General features: G+C 37.4%; 1 protein-coding gene across 1 annotated transcript in view; it reads right to left on the bottom strand.

The window, feature by feature from the left end:
• mov10l1 (Mov10 like RNA helicase 1) overlaps nucleotides 1-22,430 on the bottom strand; it is a 42,975-nt gene that overhangs the window by 10,123 nt on the left and 10,422 nt on the right. Inside the window, exons 4-18 of the mRNA XM_079451674.1 lie at nucleotides 20,253-20,412; nucleotides 18,258-18,370; nucleotides 16,864-17,051; nucleotides 16,372-16,533; nucleotides 15,791-16,027; nucleotides 13,172-13,366; nucleotides 10,714-10,828; nucleotides 8,750-8,927; nucleotides 7,737-7,807; nucleotides 7,561-7,652; nucleotides 7,428-7,486; nucleotides 3,670-3,758; nucleotides 3,511-3,595; nucleotides 2,498-2,679; nucleotides 1,655-1,801 (exon numbers count right to left, since the gene is read on the bottom strand). Coding sequence (XP_079307800.1) covers nucleotides 1,655-1,801; nucleotides 2,498-2,679; nucleotides 3,511-3,595; nucleotides 3,670-3,758; nucleotides 7,428-7,486; nucleotides 7,561-7,652; nucleotides 7,737-7,807; nucleotides 8,750-8,927; nucleotides 10,714-10,828; nucleotides 13,172-13,366; nucleotides 15,791-16,027; nucleotides 16,372-16,533; nucleotides 16,864-17,051; nucleotides 18,258-18,370; nucleotides 20,253-20,412 — 2,073 coding nt within the window. The remainder of the gene's footprint in view (nucleotides 1-1,654; nucleotides 1,802-2,497; nucleotides 2,680-3,510; nucleotides 3,596-3,669; nucleotides 3,759-7,427; nucleotides 7,487-7,560; nucleotides 7,653-7,736; nucleotides 7,808-8,749; nucleotides 8,928-10,713; nucleotides 10,829-13,171; nucleotides 13,367-15,790; nucleotides 16,028-16,371; nucleotides 16,534-16,863; nucleotides 17,052-18,257; nucleotides 18,371-20,252; nucleotides 20,413-22,430) is intronic.

The following is a 22,430-nucleotide window of genomic DNA, read 5'->3' as shown; positions in this document are numbered from 1 at the left end:
TTGTTGAATTGTATTGTCAGAACAAAATATAAAGAAAACTGCACCTCCATCACCACAAGTTGTTTGGGACACTGCTCAAGAAACTAATGTTCTGCTCTCATGCAAAAACAAACTCCATCAAACTCCGCTCAATTGATGATGGTTTTTTTAAAGCCGCGGTGAACACGGTTACCTAGGGTGAACTTACTCTAAGTTTTCTGTTTCAGAAGAGCTAATTTCAATGAGTTCAATCCACTGAGTTTATTTACTCAGATAATCGCTACTCAAGAGTTCATATTTTAACTCTGTGGTGCTTGAACCTCCTTATTGAACGGGTCCCTGATCACTTATTTACAAACATACACACTTGCCTTCTATTAGTGAAAGAAGACTAATAGATTGTTCACACCAAACACGGTAAATCGTGCTATTAGCGTGTAGTTGGACGCTTGAACATTATGAGTTTACTCGCATCATTTGCGCGTGAAATGCGCTTCATCGGGGAGGTCGACGGAAAATGGGCGTGAAACACAGTGTTGGGCAGTAGCGTCTCTACAAGTAGTGTTTTCTGAGTCAAATAGCTTTTCAGTAGCGAAGCTCTTTTGTTGATCAAGTAGTGCGTAGCGTCCACACAAGCTAACGTTACATATTCCCAAACATTTCTGAAGAACAAGCTAAAATCGGAAACACAACTGCTAAGGATCACCGATCCTGGACTTCCCGGTGACTTCTTCGTGTTTTACGGCAAACAGCTTTTTGGTGCATTACCGCCAGCTTCTGCTCCGGATGGTGACATCACAAACTCAACCAATCCTTAGGCTGATATGAGAACTGTACTTGATGGAAAGATGGCAGAGGGTGAGGACACAGAGGAATTGATCCCGAGGGGGGAGTCGCCGTGGCCGTATCTTGAGAATTGGTTTGGAACAGTTATAATAAACAATTATAATTGTTTATTGAATAAACAATTGAACTGAACAATTATGCCTGCCTTTCTGTTTGAATTAAAGTTTTATTGACTATGGAGATAGATTGATTTTGGAATTAAGTTAATTCAATATAAAAATAAAACAGGAGTGTTGAAAGGTATGTTTATAAGCAAACGGACTCCTTACAAACACGTTTAGTTATCTATATGTCCTATAGTCCCCCTAACAAACCCGTCGTGTGTTAAACCATGCACAATGCTTTCTATGAAAGTACTCAAGACAAAAATATCACATTTTCTCTAAGTGAAAGTAACGTTACACAGGACAATCCCGTCACGTTTTTAGAAGCCATACATTGCTTTCTATGAGTGAATGGACAAACATGTCACAGTGACATTCGCTCTACTTTTAAGTTGCCACAGGTCCCTGAGTTCTACCTAATTAAATACCGTTCAAAATGTCTATCTCCAGATTTGTCTCGTTCAGTCCAGAGGATTTCCATTAAAAACTAACTAAATCCATTACTCTCTTGTCTCCTGTGAGGCTGGGAACAGTGGTCCTACTGTTTTTTACACGCAAGTGTTTTCAGTGTGCTCGCGCAGCTGTAATCTGCTTGCATGCTAAGTTTACACGCTCACATAGTTTTGTCCATTTCGGAAAACAGATGGGAGAAATAATATTGAGTTTAATGTGAAATGAAGTAGAAACAGTGTGCTCTACTATGACGGCTGGAGAGAGTGCAGCACCTCTTCTGGTCGGCAGGTGGCATTGACTCGAGCCAGACTGGCGGCATGCAGGTATCCACTCTGATGTAGGCGCAGGCAGATGAGGTCAGCAGCGCTGTTTGAGGGCGTGCAGACGAGCACGCGGCTGCAAGGGATGCGATGATTCACCTGCAACAAACAGTTGCTTTTCATTCACCAGCACCATTAAAAGCACACTACAATCATTTGTCATTTTAATCTTTAAAAGATTAAGTGATTACATGTAACCCTGGACCACAAAACCAGTCATAAGTCGCACAGGCAATAGCAAACAATACATTGTACAGACCAGAATTTTAGTAAAGTAAGTGAGTCGATGCACAAAATCGTGAACAAAAATGGCCGGAAACACGTCTACAAACTTCGCTCGCTGCACTCTCTTTGAGAATTACCCACTCAAGATAGTTATCTATGTAAATCTTTTAGCTTTCTGGTTTACCTACTCTCCACAATGTCATTACAGCGGCAAGCCAAAAGAGAGCGTTAAAACAAACTTCTTTCTTCTTAACAACCCTCAGATTCCAGATTTTCAAATAGTTGTATCTCTGCCAAATATTGTTCTATCCTACCAAACCATACATAAATGGAAAGTTTATTCATTCAAACAATTATCTCCTAATTACTGGTTTTGTAGTTAAGGGTCACAAATAGTGGCCTATTTGGCATTAACGGAGCAGTTTCTGTATATGTTCTGCTTTGACAAAAACACTGCATTTAAAACATTGTTTGGTGACCGATTCAGTCAAGACTTGTGGATTTGTAATCCAGGTTTTGCTTTGAACTCATCCAAAAGAATGCTTTAATGGTCCATTAAAGATCAAGTACCTGCAGTATAGTTTCTATGAGTGTAATGGTTTTGCCCGTGCCGGGAGGACCAAACAAAATGTATGGTATGGGACGACAGTCTCCTCTCAGAATCTGTTTTACTGCTTCTCGCTGGGCAGAATTTAGTTGACGGTTGAAGAACTCACCGGGATTTGGGATGTGTTTCGCAGTCAATGTCAAATCTGAAAATAGTTGATTGAATGTTAGAAAACGCAAAATGACATCCAAAGAAGTAAAGTAAAAGTGTACGGTACTGTACATGTACTAAAAGTAAAATGTCTTATACCGCTTTATAATAAGGTTCCATGTTATATTAGTTAATGCATTAGCTAACGTGAACAAACAGCGAGCGTGACGATTACACACTGAAAAGTAATTTTTTTTATGTGCAGTCAAAATACCTAATATGAACACATGAAACTTTGGATGTTAAAGTCCCAGTAAACCGGAAGATGCAATCGTTTTTACTTCCGTATTCGGAGGCGATTCAGAGCGAAGCGTAATTTCGAATGGGAAAATAGTGTGTGTGGCTTGTTTTTTCAGTGCGATTTGATTGGGTGTATAAAAATAGCCGTTGCAATATGAAACATTTTCATGTTCTTGTTGAATGATTTTGCATTGGTTCTAAGTTTCTAGGTAAACTGGCGTTTTGGTGACAGTTGAAGGGATGTTCCGCCCAACCTGTCTAACATACCTTAATGGAGATGGATAGGCACTACAGGACGATGGAATTGCATTTTCAGATTTTTACTGAAGATCATGATGGCACATGAATTTGATAAGAGAATGATAAACATTGGTTAGCTACTTACAATAAACGCTGAACGATTTCATGAAAAAAAGTATAATCGAAAACCGGCACATTGCCTATGGCGTAGGACCAGGAGTAAACAACAGGCTTTAGTTCGCATTAACTACTGTTAACAAATGGAACTTTACTGTAAAGTGTTACCAATACATCCTAATGTATTGTTTATTATGTTTTATTGGGGGAAAGAAAAAAGCTAAACTACCTGTTTTAGTTTGTGTGGCCACAGACACCATATCTGTAGTCAAGGAACACGACCCTTCCACCTCTTCACTGCTTTGGTCTTTCAGCTAATGTGACATACAGTAAACTTTATATTAATGTTACGGTGAACCCCATTAATGACCTGTGGGTGTCTTCTCACCTCCTGTGGGAGATCTGTATCCTTGTCCTGTACACCCCACTCACCACACCACTGAGGAGACTGCAGTGTCAACTGTGTGGGAAACAAAACTTCACAACAACACCACAAATCACCAAATCTAAACTTCAGATTTTTCAAAAAAACAACACTTTGTGTACTGTAGTTAAATGGATTAACAGAAGCTTCGAGGCAAAACATTTCTCTCGATGATTTTTTGTATTCGAATTACTCAAGGAATCGTTCCAGCCCTAAAGTTAATTCATGTTTTTTTCCATTGCACACACGGTACATGATTTATCTTACATTATAAACTACACTATTCTTGTTAGCAGTGTGTTCATGTATTTACTACATCAATATTTCTCTCATTCAAAAAAAACCTCACAATAACACGATATGTATACTTTGACAGTTTTCTTAGTTATAATAGTACTAACTGTTTCCAGCTATTTTTGGTCACCTGCTCTTTTAAATAAGTGAATTTACTCTCATGATCACACAAGCAAATTTTTTGCTACAACAGTTAACTCCTAGGTCATCATTTTAAGCTTCAGACATGCATCAAGTTATGTAGTGCTAACAAAAGCTTTTATCAAAAATCTTTTAAATCTAAAAAGATTTAAGTTACTCGATTCCAAGGTGTTGGGAATCAAGAGTCGATTCCAAAGGTTACTATCTACCGATAAGCTCAGTGTACACGTAAAAAGGTTGCATGTATATAAAGCACAGTCTCACAACATAGGTCTAACCTTTTCTGTTTAAAGCTTAAGTTCAATCTGGAGAGAACTTTTTCCAACATCTGTCTGCACTATAATAAATAAAAACCTAGGGTTGTGCTGGTTTTCTTCTAACACCGTGGCTAAACTAACCAAAAATAAATCGTCAGCGACTTCGGATTCTGTATACCAGCATAGCATTGATGAATTTATGAGCTCTCACATTCTCACACAAGATATTAGAGAAAAAATTATAACTATGCAACCAGAAGTGAAACCCGCTGAACAAATGACTAACTACAGCACCCCTAAGGAGAAATTATGATTATTTTACATCTAACATCTAAAATCATTAGATCATCTAAATCAACTTCATTCACCCTATACCTACAAATATATTGAAAGAGATGCTCACATAAGTTATAGATCCTCTTCTTAGCATTATTAACTCATCTCTGACACTAGGACATGTGCCTAAAGCATATAAGGTTGCTGTTATAAGGGCCCTGGTCAAAAAAAACTACAGACCTATTTCGAATCTACTTTTTCCAGAACTTTAGATATGAAAGGTAGTCTCAACTCAATTATGTTCCTTCCTCCAAAGGAATGAGATTAATGAAGATTTCCAGTCTGGATTTAGAGCACATCACCGTACAGAGACTGCTTTGATCAGAGTTACAAATGATCTGCTTATGGTGTCTGACCGAGGTTGTATCTCCTTATTGGTGCTGCTAGATCTTTGTGCTGCATTTAACACCATTAACCGCAGCACGCTCCTACATAGATTCAAAAATGATGTCTGCATTAAGGGAATAGCTTTGAAATGGCTTAGATCTTATTTGTCCGACCGTTTTCAATATGTAGCAATAAACAATGAGGTGTCACGCAAATCACAAGTCCAGTTCGGTGTAACAGGGCTCAGTCTTAGGGCCTATGCTCTTTGTTTTATACATGCTACCTCTAGGAGATATAAAGCGAAACAGAGTTAGCTTTCACTGTTATTCTGATGATACGCATCTCTATATTTCCTTGAAGCCTCATGAAACGCAGCAATTCCATCGAATAGTGGAATGCAAAGTCGATATAAAAAAGTGGATGAGTAGAAATGTTTTTTGATTATTATTGAACTAGGAGAAAACTGAAGTGTTACTTATTGGACCGAAAACCGCCCTATGTAACAACCAAGAATACTGCTTAACTATTGATGGATCTTCCATAAAACCCTCATCTTCAGCAAAGAATCTTGGCTTTATATTCGATAGTACTCTGTCATTTGAGAACCAGGTCGCAAACACCTCATAAATATATCTAAACTACATCATATGCTGTCACCATCAGATGCGGAGAAGCTTATACATGCCTTTATGACATCAAGACTAGATTACTGTAATGCACTATTAGGTGGTTGCCCTGCAGGCTTATTATAAAAAATCCCAACTGGACCAAAATGCGGCAGCTCGAGTTCTTACATGTACAAAAAAGTATGAGCATATTAGCCCGGTTCTGTCAACCTTGCACTGGTTACCTATAAAGCATCGCATAAACTTTAAAATCTTGCTTATTATCTATAAAGCCCTGCATGGTTTAGCTCCTCCATCACGTGCACTACACTCTCAGGCATCCGGTCAGTTGGTAATACCTAGAATTTCAAAATCAAGTGCAGGCGGCGAATCCTTTTTCTATCTGGCGCCTAAACTTTGGAACAGTCTTCCCTGCACTGTCCGGGAGGCAGACACACTCCGTCAGTTTAAATCTAGACTAAAGACACATCTTTTTAATCTTGCATACACTACACCATCATATATATATATATACTGAACGTTTAGGCTGCATTAGTTAGAACCAGGAACCCTTCCAATAACAACTGATGCATTTGTTTTATCAAAGAGTGCAGAACAGTACTTTACTCTCAGCCAGTCTTGTGTCATTGTTCCAAGGTTACCAGAGCAGGCAGGACGCAATTCATGCCCACAACTGACAAAAGCTGAGATCATAGAGCTGGATAAAGAATGACACATCTTCACTACAAAATTTCAGCTGCTATTAGATTATTAATGATAATCTTAAATCAATTTGTATTTTGAAGCACTGTCGAGCTTGTGCAGAGGCAGCAGTTTTTGCCAGAGAGGAACTGGAATCCCCTGGTTAGGCCTGGTTTCCTTCTAAGGTTTTTTTCTCCTCCAATGGAGTTTTGGGTTCCTCGCCACCGTTTGCATACTGTTTTGCACTGTTTGCCTGGCCGGTATAGTCTGTCTGATATTTGACCTGTGTTTTGACTTTTGCTTATAGTCAATGTTTTCTTGTACATCTGCTATGTTACAATAAAAATTGTAAAAAGCACTATATAAATAAAGCTGACTTGACTTGACTATACTTGCATTCGAGAAAGAGCGGAAGCAATAAAATGTGTGAGAGTTAATAAAGTGCTTTGTCATTAAAGAGAAATAGAGCTACTTAGATGATCTCTAGGGATCTGTCTGTAATTTACACTTACATAATACGCACAGTATTCTTTATACATTGTATTAAAACTATTTACTGATTATCGATATGTCTATCTATATTCTCTGTGTATTATTGTTTACATTGCTGAATAAATTGAAAAAAATAGTGACTGTCATTTGACTTGGAAATGTCGGACAAAACCGACATTTCCGGTTAAGGTTTTGTTATAGAAACAATAAAAGTGAAAACTTGGATAATTATATTGCATTAAAAATGTAACAAATTAATCTGTAGTAAAACAGGGAATTGAATTGGATTCCAAATTAGTTTGCAATACAACAGCCCTACTGCCAGATATAAGCACAAAAACTAAATGTAGTAGTCTTTTTTTAATCACTTCTTTACTGAGGCACCAGGGAAGGGTTACAAACAGTCACATTAAAGAGTTAACTTGCAATGAATGAGATCATGCCTACTGTAAAGCAAATCCCATTTGAAGGGCCAGTTAGAGCTGAAGCTATGAAATCGACTACAAATTTGCATGTGACAATAGATATGTACTGTACAATGATCAAAATATATAGTGCTATTTCTTACTGTTGTCTCCAAAATGTTTGGTTTGCTCCAAAGCACAATGGCATCTTCTCATGGTTAACCTGAATGCAATAACATATTCAGTGTCAAAATTACAGTTTAAATCAGAACGACAGTGTACAGGTGAAAGCAGAACCTGTTGAATGTGAATTCGACATCCAGAGGTTCTCCTAGATAGCTGTGGTGTAAGTCTGCGTTTACGCGCAAGCTCACATCCTCGTCAGTGATCTGTCAAAACACAGAAGAATCACAGTAAATGACATTTAAATAGTCTCCATATTCCTAAGAAAAAGGTGTGAACAACATGTTTACCTCTGTGACGTAAGATATGTACTCAACAATAATTCCTCCTCTACAAGGTTTCTTCAGAAGAACTTTATCACCTACAACAATGTTAAACAAATATATATCTAAGCATTTACATGCCAAACAACTCCAAGACATCCGTGAGTCTCCTGTATCTCAAATATATCTTCTAAGAACGTCTATATCAGAAGAGATTTCAACAATGCCACAAACTGAGCTGATACCCGACAGTCCTGCAACTGTTAAAAGTTAACAGAATTATAGATCTCAATATGAACGTTCTCAAACATTTCTCATCAAATTTATCCAAATCCAGTTTTACCTATACACTATACATTCATTTAAAGTCGTCATGAAACCGACGTAGGGATTGTTTTTTCTTGCGTATCGTGACGTATACTCGTGTGAACAACTTCTGAAATGGGAAAAAAATTAAGGGCGGGACTTCGTTCATCATCATTTTATTTTAACTGTCCAATCAGTACTCGGAGTCAGATTTGTAATCCAGTTTGCCTCATGACCAGAAGTGCAGAGAGGTCGTTTCGAGGGGGGCTTAAGGTTTTTGATTAAAGATTAGAAGTGCAAACACATTTCTTTTAAATAATGTGCACGAATAAATAATTTACAATGAATACTGCTACACTGTGTAAATCAATTTGAATTGGCATTTTTAATTGCATGCCGACTTTAAAGCTTCACAATTCACATGTGCTCACATGCATTGCTAATCATTTTTCATTTTCATTACTTTAAGCAGTTTTAGAAGAAATTAAACAGATCAATCTTTCAATCTTTAAAAATGTACTTAACATTTAATGAACACAATGCAATCGAAATAAAAATATTTTTAGTAGTTTGTGCATTGTTGCAAAGCAAAATAATTACAATACACATGACTGTATAAGCTAAAATTGATGAATACTTTGTTTATGTTACGCATCACATCTGGTGTGGACACTGTGTAATCAGATGGTTTAATTTGTTGTGCTAGTAAGCTTCGTGAGTGTTACAAGTCCCACCAATAAAGAGACTTGGGCGACCCTCGGCAAGTCCTGGCACCTCCAGGTGCAAGTACACCGCTCCCTTTCTGAGGATGGCGCCAGTGATGCTCAACTCTCGGAGCTCTTTCTCAGCCTGCAGCTCCTCCAACCACAGAAGAGCAGAGAAGCGCGAAAACATCGACAACAAACTCAGCGGCTAGAAATAGAGAGGAGCAATACATGAATCTTCCCCATTATCTTTGTCGTTAGATCTCTTATATTCATATACTCCTATAAATTAGTGCTGTCAAAAATGATGTGTTAACGCATGTGATTTAATGTAATAAACACAGCATCCATTTTTTCTGTCATCCTTTTTCTAGCGTTGTAATATATGATCCCGCTCTTATTTATGTAAAGGCTTTTAAACAATTTCAGGATCTTTTTAAATGTGTCCAGTAAAGATAGACAGCTTCAAGATGGGAAAATCTCTTTGGGTAAATCTCGGTCGGAGAGCGCGACAGAATTAAGTTTTCTTTTGTGCTTGAATGAACAAAAACCCACAATATTATCTCAAAGCCCATTTTGTCACGCATCTTTAAGCACAGACTTCTATGCGTAAAATAAAGTTGTAAATTAATGCACAGTTGTGAAAATGCAGAAGTTCTTTAACATTAGTGACAGGAGTCACAGCAGCAGGTTTATTTACAATCAAAAGAAAAGTCAATATGTTTTGTAGCTTTAATGAAAATTCTTCTGTATTTAATGTGCAATTCAGCAGTCAACACTGTAAAGTGTTTGAGAATTTCTGTATATTCCTAACCTGTTGTAGAAAGGGCATATGAAATAATAATTCACGGCTTGTAAAGATGGTTTAAAGATCGCTTAAATTACACGTTTTTTAGCCTAATAAATGTTAAAATTGATAGCTTAAATATTCAAATTAAGAAAAAGATATTTCATAGATTCACCATTAGTGGTACTGATATCAGATTTAATTCATAAAATGGCATTTATTAAAGATATAAAATGTGAAATTATTAGAATCTACAAGTATATTTTCAAACAATGTAATGTGAAATTAAAGCGGACGTTACACATGCAGTTTCTGCTATAGCTCATATTAATATTTAATACCTACAGAGTAGTATGGCAAACTTCATATCTTCAAAGCGTATTAAGTTTGATCACATTTATAAAAATACATCTATAAAAGATACAGCTGTAAGTTTTCTTTTCTGAAAACAGTCGAGCTTCTGGAGGCGTCCAGTGGGCGGAACTAAAGCACGAGCACCCAATACATCATCGCATTAACTGTTGATTCACTATAAGATTGAGTTGTTTACATTATGCACATACGCTGCCATAAACTTCAGTAGCTCGAACAAAGCACATTGATGGGCGTGCTCTTTCTCTCACTCTCTGACGTGTGCTTGTCCGGGAGAATCGTCCATGAGGAACTAAGAACCCTTGTTACGACACAGGAGTTCATGTTAGAAAAAAAATACAAACCCTGGCGGAGTATGTTTATTTCCCTCAAAAATGTATGATTAGATCGTAATTTTTTTTGTCAGTTGACAGCACTAATATCTCTGTCTGTGTGTGTGTCCTCATGTATCTGTAAACCCATTGTAACATGTTCATAATATTCATAACTATGTTCTATGTGGACTTTCTAAAATGTTAAACACTGTTATTATAAAGCTTTTAAACTGCATTACGTTTGGTGCTGTGCGTGGGAGAGGTTTTCTCCACTGTTTACATTGAAATGTATATCCAGCTTTCAAATGAAGTACTTCAGAGTTATACAAAATTGTGTTTATTTCTACCGCAGCAAGTCTGAAAGAGTCAACATGTAATCTTATAATGGTACACTCAGGCACAGTTAAACATACATTTATGTTATTTCTAATTAGTTGAAACAATGACTGCAGACCCCTGTCGAACATTTATAATATGGCTATTTATAAGCTAAGGTAACATAGAACATACAGATCTGTTACCTCTGCCAGAGCAGGCTGGACAATCAGCACATCTCTCTGGGCTTCAACACAATCCCGGAAAGCCTGTGGTACTGCATAGTTTCCCAAGAAGTTTGGCAGATGTCTCTTTGCAAGCCTGTCAAAAAACATGATTTTACAAACGACTCTGCATATTTCTTTTAAGGTGATAGATCGTAGGATTTGAATTTTGTAAAGGCAACCTGTTTGTGAATGTGTGTTTTCTGGAGAAGATATATTTGTGTTGTATTTTATTCCTTATCTCTCTTAGTCTCTCTTAAACTTACTTTTCTTATTCTTCACTCATTTTTTTATAGTTAGTTATTACTTTGATTGAAATAAATATGATATAAAGTACATCTATATGACTGTCCTTATTGTTGATCTTATGTTAGATGCTGTATTCGTATTGTCTTCAAGTAGATCTCAGAGTCCAGTGGTCTCATTCTCAAGGTTCTTAACAACATCACAATGAATGTTATGAAGCAGTAATTTAACACAAAGTTATGATAGATGAAAGACTATTCAATTGTGACTTTGTCTCTTGCCTGCTGTTCTTCTCTCTTCATCTCTGATAGTAGACATGTAAGTCTACTGTAGGAGTTAGCTACCCATGTTGGCAGGATCCATCACTACATAGTGTAAAGGGTTCACCCATCTATGGCTATCAAAAACAAGATGGCTCATTGTAATTTCCGTTCCTGAGTCTGTTGCTGTGTGGTCTTGTCCATGAGTCATGACAGATGTTGGAACAAACAGACTTACAGGACATAAACTACACAAGTAAGGTAACCTCAGAGAAGGGTCTTAAAAAAATCCTGCCACAACTAGTGGGCAACCGTCAACACAGAAGATATGTGAGATTGTCTACACCTTTGGGACAGAAAGGTTTGGAGAGAAAAACAAGAGGCTAAAGTCCCAGAGGGAGCTGGTGGCCCAGCCGAATTTCAGTAGACAACAAGAGATTGACAGACTTGTGAAAGAAAGACATAAGGCTCCCTAAATGGAGCGAAGTTGAGAGTGTGGTTAAGTGGGCAAGATCAGCCCCTGGACCAAACTGTATTTCATACAGGCTCAATAAGAATGCCCCAGGAGTCCCAGGAGATGCCCCTGGACACTAATGATAGTGGCATGGAAAAGCAGATGTTACCGAAAGCCTGGAGAAGGGCTAGAGGGATTTTGATCCCAAAAGAAGAAAAAGTCAGCAAAAATTTACAGTTTCGTCAAAGCAGCATCCTCAGTGTGGAAGGTAAGATTTTCTTTAGCGTTGTGGCTTAGAGACTGTCATCGTTCCTGAAGAACAACTACTCTGTCGACACCAGGCATAGCTGTTTTCCCAGGATGTTTTGAACATGTTAACATGATCTGGCACCGTTTGCAAATGATCAAAAATGAGAAGACAGACCTACATGTGGTTTTCTTAGATCTGGCAAATGACTTTGCTTCGTTGCCACATAAACTGCAGTGGGCAGCTTTCAAAATATTCCATGTTCCAGAACAGATCAAGTTGATTAAAGCCCAGTTCTGTACTACCATACAGGATTGTACCACCATCTGGCATCAGCTGGAGGTTGGCATAATGGCAGGTTGTACCATCTCTCCACTGAGATTCACTACGGCAAAGTAAATCATAATTCGGGCATCTCTTTGTGTGGTTGGAGGGGAACGTTTGGAAAATGGGTAGTGGCTCCCTCCAATCAACCAAATAAGGCTGGGGTACACGACTGAAATGTCTCACTTTGGTGGAAACACCATACAAAGGTCATTGGCAACATCACAACAAAAGCATCATTCATACAGGGTAAAGATCACACAGAAACTGGGACATGATAAACATCAGATAAGGATCTCTGTGGTAACATCCATGAAAGCTAACAACACATTACGAACATCATAACATATAGAGTAAAGTGGCTCCCCACCCGATGACTGCAGTGAAGAGTTGAACAGTCTTCGTCTATTCATCAAATCTCATTAGTGGCGGCTAAAGCGTGCTAATAATAGGGATTATAACACCTAGTCCATTTTCCGTCAACTGTCTGCAGGATAGTTAGATCTATCATTCTTGGGGTCACAATAACATGATGAAATAACACTACGGAATCAGTCTGGATCAATAACAAGATGGCATAATCTATCAGATGTTTTTAACCGTGCATACAATAACATTTCAACAAGACAAAGAGTAGACTTCTCTTCTCACAAAGAAATAACAAAACGTATTCTGCTCCAGTTGGTTACAACACAAACAAGCAGTAATTATTAGTGGAATTCAATGTAATTGTGCCCGCTGTATCTAGTGTTGCTGCTTTCAAGGTACGTAAATCGGTTTAGCATACTCTTCATGATTTAAGTGCTTGCAGGCCAAAAAAAACATATGCATGCTTTGCACATGCCCACATAAACAAAAACATTAAAAAGCAACACAGTTATGATATCAGCACCATTATTTGAGCCACACCTGAGAGGAGCAGGGGGAGCCAAAACCGTGAGCACCTGGGCAGGTTGCTGTCGTAGTTGTGTTGGTACAGGACAGTAGGGGGCGATGGGTTTGAGCAAACTCTCCTCGGCGCTGTTCACCAACACCTCCATGCGCCTTCCGATAGTGAAAGACGTGAAGTGAAGCAGCAATAGTTCCTCAGAGCGACCCAGAGTCCTACAGGGAAAAGGATTTAGATATTCGAGTGCTTCTGAATCATTAAAAGAGATTAACTCTGTATACACTGCATGTGTACAGTACTAGGAGCAACCTGAAAGTGTTGTTCTTAGGGACCAAGCACTGCAGGTGCTGAAACCCCTATTGAAATCGTCAGTTTTCTTTTATTATGTTTATTATAATTATTATTACGTTTCTTCTCCAATGGCAAGTTATGGCAGCCCATAGAACCTTAAGCAGAAAAAATTATATGAAAAATGACTTTGGGGTCTGTAACATTATACCTAGGGCTGTGCGGAATGACAGGATATTCAGTTATCACTGAATAAAATGTTAACCGTAAGAGATTTTTCTATTCCGTGGAATGTAAATAAGTAGGCGTGGTTAACTCGGCGACTTGCAAGTTGGCGTACTTATGAAAAAAAAACATGTGAATTAATTCACCCAAATTTGTAACAAATCAAATACTCTATTGACCCCCTTTCAGTCTGTACTTTTGTGATCCGCTTCTGGTTTCTCTCACCCACAGTGCTCGTGCAGGGGTGCAGTGATCTGCGCATGCATATAAAAAAGCTCACTCAAGTATTTCAGATGTCAGGTCACTTTGTAAAGCTTTTAATAGTTTTAATAAAGTTTAACTTTAGGCAAGAAAAAGGCCAAACTTGTGTTGAAACGCGCGATGATGCTCACAGCGCGAGTGCTTTGACGTGACGCACTGCTACTGGGAGAGGCATGCAGAGTCACCAGAGACTTGTAGTGCAAAGACAAGTGCAAGAATAAATAAACCTAAAGACACATATATTTTGCATATATTCAGACTTCATTGTAATACTTGTTGTCTTTCTTCCTACTGTATACATATGATACAGCCAGAAGATAAATACATAAAAAATGGATTATCAAAACTTAATTTGATATCTTTAATACATTTTCATAACTTGCCTTAATTTTAACTTTGGTGACCATTTAAAAATGAACTGTAATAAATGAATTAATTCAATCAATGTAAGAAAAATAGGTATAAGATATAGAATTAAAAAAGCAGATCGCTACTGTGAAATAAAACTATTCATTCTGTGAAATAGATTTTTGGTCATTCCACCCGCCCCTAGTGCACAAACAAAAATGTGCTCATATACTCTCTGGACCAAACCACATTGAACAAAGATAAATACTAAACATTCTGTCCAGTCATTTCAAAGTTGTGATTGCATACTGTTGACCAAACATTGATTTGTAGCCTGTATCTCGGCCATTCTTTAATCGATTGATTGATTTGGAACTACTTGCTCCTGGTCAGCAACATGACAAAGTAAATAAATAGCTATTTTTGCCCTTTACTTTTTAAATGTTCATCAGAAAATCATGGTCTTTGTGTATTTAGATTCCTGATTAAGACACAATATTGCTGCCTTATTTTTTTGTTTGTTTGTTTTCCAGTGCAGCTGAAATGCAATGGGAAAAAGGCACTTTTTCTCAATGCACACATTCGCTTCACATTAATAACGCATATTGTTTTACACATGATGCTTTTAACAGTTTAGAGCATTTATGACGCATGTAAGAGCAGCGTGTGCTCACGTTAAAACATAATAGTTTTCAGATCGTTCCAGTCTATGCAGTGGTGGTTCTACATTGAATTGCACCCCGGGCGAGACCACCTCTGCTAAATGACTAGTTGGGCCGTGATTATTTACATTTACATTTAGAGCAAGCTCCTGATTGGCATAATAGAAAACCGCTTCGCAGCGGCCCGGGGTTTTTTTTTTACTGCTCGTGCCGGTGCCGCCCCTCATGTGACATGAAAAAATGCCACCCCGGGCAAACGCGAGTGATTTACATGTTAAGTCAATGCAAAGACATTGATGATCTACTTGCAGTGCGATTCGCACGAATGAGGCGGCGTGAATGGAGCGAATTGAGCGTGAGTTGAAAAATCTGAACTTTGGCGAAAATTTGCACCGCGTTAAAATATCAGGAGCTTGCTCTAGTAGGGCTGTGAGCTAGCGGCAGAAGCCCCTCCTATGACGCGAATTCTCGTCTGTAATGAAGCGAATTTCATGCACGAATGATGCGAGTAATCTCAAATTGTTACAGCGCGAATAGTGCAATTTACCGCGTTTGGTGTGAACACTCTGATAAATTTGACCGCATGGATGAACAGTTCATGTGATTGGTTACAGGTTTATGACGTTATGAATCGGGGAAGTTTTAAACCGCTTATTATGTTAAACTGCAGTTTATTGAGACAATACTAAGCACGGTTCAAAATAAGTAATCTGCACATGATTTGTCTTGAAGTAATAACCACACAGACATATAAACCAGATTAGATTAAACCATTATGTTGTTTAACTAGCACATGACCATATCTTAGAATAAAGTATGTTAAACTATGTTTTCATTTAATTAAAATCTCCTCACCTGGCCTGGCATCTGACAGTCAAACACAGCTTCTCTCCAGGTACAATCTCCAGGTTTCTCTCCATCATCCGTACAGTCCGCACATCTTCACCATCCTCTACCTCCCCTTCTCTACCGCCCTCCACTGGGCCAGCAGCAGCTTGGATGTGTTGAGGTTTCCTGAGAGCAAACTGCTGCTCCGAGTCCCATCCTGCAAACTCGCAACGCTTCAGCCTGTGACACTCTGAGCTAGTATTTCTGTTTCACGACAACACAAAGAAAGAAAGCAAAACTGATACATCAGTGAGAACAATCATTGATCATTTTTTCTTGCTGTCTTTTTATGGCATGTCTACTCTACAGTAATTGGCTTGGAAACGTTTGAGGAAGCATTTTTGCAATGCAGACCTCATGGTGCGTCACGAAACAGAAGTCTTTTATTATCATGGCATTGGCTAATACAAGTTACGAACACACAACAACGTATTTAAATGTAGGTCTTTTCCTTACACAAAGTCAATATGCCTTTAAAATACTTGCACATAGAGTAATGGATTTTCACATAATGAGAATTGATTTAAGGTGTGCGTGAATTAACTCACTGAATCCAGATCAGCAGCTCCTTGGTGTTTCCTAGCAGGAGAGAGCCGAAGTGGGTTTCGTGACTGACCTGGAGTCCACCTTTATTCTCCAGCAGAGTGTGAATCTCAGAGTCAAGCATTTTCAGCACTGAGGTGTTTGTCTTGGTCCTTTCGTGTGCACTTCTGAAAGTTCAAAGACCTTAAAGAAACATGTAATCTTGACTTTGACAGTATCTACTCTGCTACTCTGGTTGTAAAATTCACTAGGACAGCATTTAGATTGAAACAACAGAAAGGTTCTTGGGATGTTAAAGGCTCTTTTGTGAACACTGAAGGAAGAGAGCCCCATTCTTGATAATATGATTTCACACAATCACTTACTACGATACTACACAGGATTTAATGACACCTTTTTTAAATAGTGATGCATGGATAGGACCTTTTTCATGATTTTTGGAACTAAAAGATATACACTTCTGGCAGCAGGCCTATGTCAAAGTAAATGAAGGTCACCTGTGCTGAACCGGGGTCATGCAAAGAGCTCTCCAGCAGTAAAGCGACTGACTGCTTTCCAGCACCACCACATTTACTTTGTCTCCCCGAGCAGGTGTGAAGCCAGACGGCACTATCAGAGACGCCAGGCTGAAAAACACACTGTCTTCCACAACCCCACTCTTGCCAAATATGCAAGTCACAGACACCTGAAAAACATCGAGACCGCCTTGAGGACAGCAGCATTAGCAACATTCAACTCCTGTTTTCACATTCATTGATTTGGTTGATATCAGGATTCCCACCAACATTTAATTTGTGAGTATTGTATAATCTTTTCAAACACTGTTACGTCTTAATGAGTGAGATTCATTAAATGTTGATCTAAGAAAAAAATTGGGCTACTCTGGATATTGCGTTGCATCAAATAATTAATTCTCAGTCTTCCCAGCATTGTGCTGACAACCACCTGCTTTTGAACACAAGAAAACTATTGTGTGAACTATTGATACCAATAACAAAACATTCATACTGTCCATTTTAATTCACAGTCACAGATCGAGTACAAATTGAGAAGGCCATTTATCTGGGAGATGTGGTCAATCGAACAAACATCACTGTAACCTTGTGGATTTTACAGGTTTCACTCTCCAAGTAACCTACAGTTACTAAATGGGGTGCGCTTACAAGGACCATTGTAAAAGTCCAATCTGAATGAAAATGCTCCATATTAACACCTATATTTTACTTAGATTGTAAGGGGTGGTTTAAACTTTTCTAATCCGCTTGACGGGAAATGTAAACACAAAAAAAGGAAATGTTCTAAACGTGTTTCCATTGTAGTGCGTAGACAGTAAAGTGATATAACACATAACAAAATATGAATCCATTATATATAACAAGCAATTCCGGTCACATTTGTCACAGGTTCTAGCACCAGTGCCAACCCCGGATGCAAATATCAGAGAGCGGTATCAGAGTTAAAGGCGTTTTGTACTCAGGTTTGCATACCTTTACCGCCACCATTGTGTCCTTTACACAATAGAACTATTCTTTGTAATGAGTTTATCTTGTTTGTTCTACTTTCGGGACCGAATATGGTTCGAGTTGAGAAACCCCAGCCCCGGGGGCCCACTGCTCTGCACATTTTGTATGCCTTCTTCCTTCATCTAACACATCTGATTCAAATGATCAGCTCATTCGGAGTGACCTTTATAAACTGAATTAAGTGAGTCAGATACAGTAATAGTAATACAAAAGTGCAGGGCAGTGGCACACAAAGACTGGAGTTAAGAAACCATGTTATATTTATGTAAAACAAACAGTAGAACTTAGAGAAAACACCCAAAAGTCACACCAAATACCCTTATAGGTTACAGTGGGAACCCTGACATATGTATAGAGTGAAAACAAACCCCGTCCATGCGACGATAACGCAGTGGAGACACTGTCTGGGCCTGACTGCTCCATTCTTTAGGGCTGACGAAATATTGTGCCAACACCCAGTCTCCTTTCATTGGCTCAAAACCTAAAACACACACACACAGACATATATGTTGACAGTTTTACATTGTTGAAGTCAAAGCCTTTATAATACAAAAGTGGATTTTAATTTATGCATCTCTGTAAGATTTTGTATTTTTCTGTTTTGGTTGCTACTTTACTGACATTGTCAATTTTATTGTTAGTATAATTTGACCTTGTTTACATTTCTTCGTTTACATACCTCTTTGTCACAATATTTTAACGGCCCTTACAAAATGTTCACTGTCCCAACCACAAAAAAAGTAATAAATAATATTGTATAGTATTTCAAATACTCAAGACTAATTGAACAAATTAAACAGTAATAAATAAGGAAAAAGAATCAAATTACAAATCAACTGCACAAATAAAAGTAATAAAACAAACAAATAAAACAATCAGTGCTTCCCAGGTAGGTCTTGGGTATTAAGAACAGAAATTAAATGATGTAATCAAAAGTGAATGCACTTTATAGCCTTCACTGTACAAATTACATATAGATTTAACCTTGTTTATATTACAAAAGTGAATCAGGCAGGAGAAAGTGGGAAAGTGAGAAAGTAGGCCCCTTTAAGAGATGCACAAATCAATATACGGTGACGCATGGGTTTTATTTTCCAACTGTTTATAGGGCTGTGATGGTGGCTGTTTTTTGTGCGGTGGTTGGGATAATAAATAATATATAAATATTTATATTATTAAATTTGCATGTAGCAACTACATGGCGAGTGGAAGAGAAATATAGACCTTATTTAAATACATTTTGAAATACCATATCTGAAATAAATGAGGATGAAACATCCGTCCATGTTTAATGCGCAAATCCAGCAGTGAAACGGCACACAGCAGTAGCATTTAAGTTAACATCAGTACATTATGAAAACTTAAATAATATAAGAAAGTTAAATATTAAATAAAAAAGCTCTTGTTGCAGTGACCAATTCAGGTAGTCGTATTAACCCTTACAGTCCTTAACAATTATATTTGAATCAAATTGTTTAAACCTACCTTGGCTTTCCAATTCAGATTGCCATAAAAAAGTTACTTTTTCCGACTCGTTGATGGGAAACTAACATGTTGACATTGGCAATGTTTAGTTTCATGTTTAAAGGGTGAGCAAGCTCATATTTAACATTTCCAAATCTCTACATATAGATTACATCTTTATGATGAGCTTTACTCACCGAACAAGATTTAACACAATTTTAACAATAGTGAAAAGCACTACAATACTATATTCAATAGGAAACAAGTACAAAAATATAATGTTAAAAGATGGCAGTGCACAAGCAGAGTGTACTGAAATCCATGTCTCTATATCTGTGTGCTTTTGTGGATGATGGGGATGAAACGGGACAAATTGAGAACAATGTGGGTGGGAACAGGTTAAGATCATATATATATATATATATATACACACACACACTATTGTAGTTAGTGCGATAGAATCCTGTGGAAGCAGGCAGAAAATCTGTCCTACGCAGGTCTCTAGTAAAAACCATCAGCCACATAAAAATCATGTGATCTGCGACTAGTCGACATTAAGTGTTGTGTTACAGCATTATTGTCAACTAGTCGACCAGTTTGCGCAACCCCTAGTATAACTATGAAAGCTTTATAGCTCTGATCCCCATAGACTTAAACTGTGTTTTCAAAAAGCTTTTGTCTTTCATACAAGAAAGTAAAACAGGTTTAGAATGACAGGAAGGTGGGAGTAGCCTGTGGCTGAGAAAGAACATTTTTTCCCCAAGAACTTCTATAATTTCTTAAGTTACAGTATGTTTTAAATATAACTCAACAACTTTATGTAATCTTTCTTAGAAAATCTATATTTTGTCTTGTTAGCTACTGTAGATGCTTGGCCAAGTTTATAATTCAGTTCAGACCTTCACAAAGAGCTGATCGTGGGAAAGATGTTGACTGGTTAATAATTCCTCCATCTTGATCACATGAGGTCACGGTTCCAATCAAAGGCCTGAGTTTACCGGCCTCTCCTCCAAGGAACTCTGAATTAACATTCTCCCACACATCTTTCCGTCGCTCGACCTGAAAACAGTCAACATTGAACAATCATTACTTTTAATAGGTAGAATCTAATAGGCATATAAACTAATGGTTGTCAAACTGTGGTTCGGTACTCGAAGAGACCCCTGGGGGTATGTGACACGACAGAAAATAATAACGCTAAATATTTAGTGTTGTCACAATAACACATTTTTGTTCGATAGAATACCTAAGAAAAGTATTGAGATACAAACACTTAATCAATACCCTGCAAAACCAAAAAAACAGTCAATTATTAAATAATAGATGAAACAAAAAGAAATGACAGAATTTTAAGATATTTATACGTTTTTTAAACTCAACTATACAACTCCAGTGTGTTCCTGCCTAGCTTTTTGAGCATGTCCTCAACCTGATTTAAAATCAACATGTCACCACACAGACCTACATACGAGTGTCAGGTATCAATCTATGATACAGTCCTACAGGTGTATATGTCTCAGTGTTTGCTGTCTGCTGAGATGAAAGGAAAAGTAAACTGTTTAAATTTAAAATAACAATTTTTTTAGGTCTTAGCTTGTACTTATGTAGATTAAATTCATTTTAATACAACAGAAAATATTTTAAATGGATTGAAATATTTATCAATTAGTACGTTGAAAGAAACCATTAAGATGAATGAATGCTGTACAGTAGAATTATTTCCCATTATTAGTTAATTATAGCTACAGTAAATAATGTTAAGAAATGGAGTTTTGTTGTAAAGTGTTATCAAAGCTGGTAAGGTGCATGTTTAAATCATGAAGCGTACTTCAAGCTATTGCCATCTGTCGCTTTTAAAATTCTTTAAACGGATTAGTTTGCATTTCTGTCGGTGAAATGCTTTGCCAAGCCGATCATGTTGGCTCTTTTGGTCCGCGCAGATTTTGTACAGAGGGACTTTGTCTGTAACTTGTCGCATGCTTGCTTTAACTCTCGGCAGGTACCTGTTAACCATATTTTTTCTTTGAATTGCACAACAGTAACATTGAGAACATAGAATTAATGAGACATATATATATTTCCTGATTTATTTTACTTTAAACTATTTTGTGTGCCGTTATGCGATTCACAGTTTGGTATAAGAATAAACATTCTTTGTATTGAAATCCAATTTTTTATGTGTGCGCTTCATGACAGTGTATCTGTGCCAGTGGTGGCACCGCTACACAAAGAAAATGTGGGGCATATTTTAATAATTAAAAATAAATTATTATTGATAAGTCCAATTATATTACAAACTAAATGGCATAAACATAAATCAAGTAAATATAGAAATGTATTTTTTTAAAGAACCCTCAGGATTCCAGTGCTTGCTTTCTAGACTATTGTGAACTTACATTCCACTTATAAAAATGTAAGAATTTGTAAGACATATTTAAGTTCAAATATATTTTCCTCCCAAAAAAAACATAAGATAGATGCTGTGATCCAACTAACTAAAGACTTTTATTTGAAAGAATAAGGCATCAGTGATGGATTTTATTTGTGAAGTAGTTCATAAATTCAAGATATTAGAGAAAAAAATATAACTATGCAACCAGAAGTGAAACCTGCTTAACAAACAACTAACTACAGCGTTAGTAAGTTGTTACTTATTGGACCGAATACCAGCATGCATAAAAAACAAGAATACTGCTTAACTATTGACTGATGTTCCATATAACCCTCGTCGTCAGCAAAGAATCTCTTGTCCAATCAACTGAATTTACCACAGGTGGACTCCAATCAAGTTGTAGAAACATCTCAAGGAAGATCAGTGGAAAAAGGATGCACCTGAGCTCAATTTTGAGTGCCATGGCGAAGGTTGTGAATACTTGTGTACATGTACACCTTTTTCATTTTTTTTTAAATTTGCAAAGATTTCAAACATACTTCTTTAACGTTGTCATTATGGGGTATTGTTTGTAGAAGATAATGAATTGAATCCATTTTGGAATCAGGCTGTAACATGACAAAATGTGGGAAAAGTGAAGCGCTGTACATACACTGCGGATGCACTGTATAACGGTCCATTTCCC

This window comes from Barbatula barbatula (assembly GCF_947034865.1).
Source record: "Barbatula barbatula genome assembly, chromosome: 3".
Taxonomy (NCBI): Eukaryota; Metazoa; Chordata; class Actinopteri; order Cypriniformes; family Nemacheilidae; genus Barbatula; species Barbatula barbatula.
The sequence above is the reverse complement of the archived record's forward strand: the minus strand, read 5'-3'. Positions and strand labels throughout refer to the sequence as shown.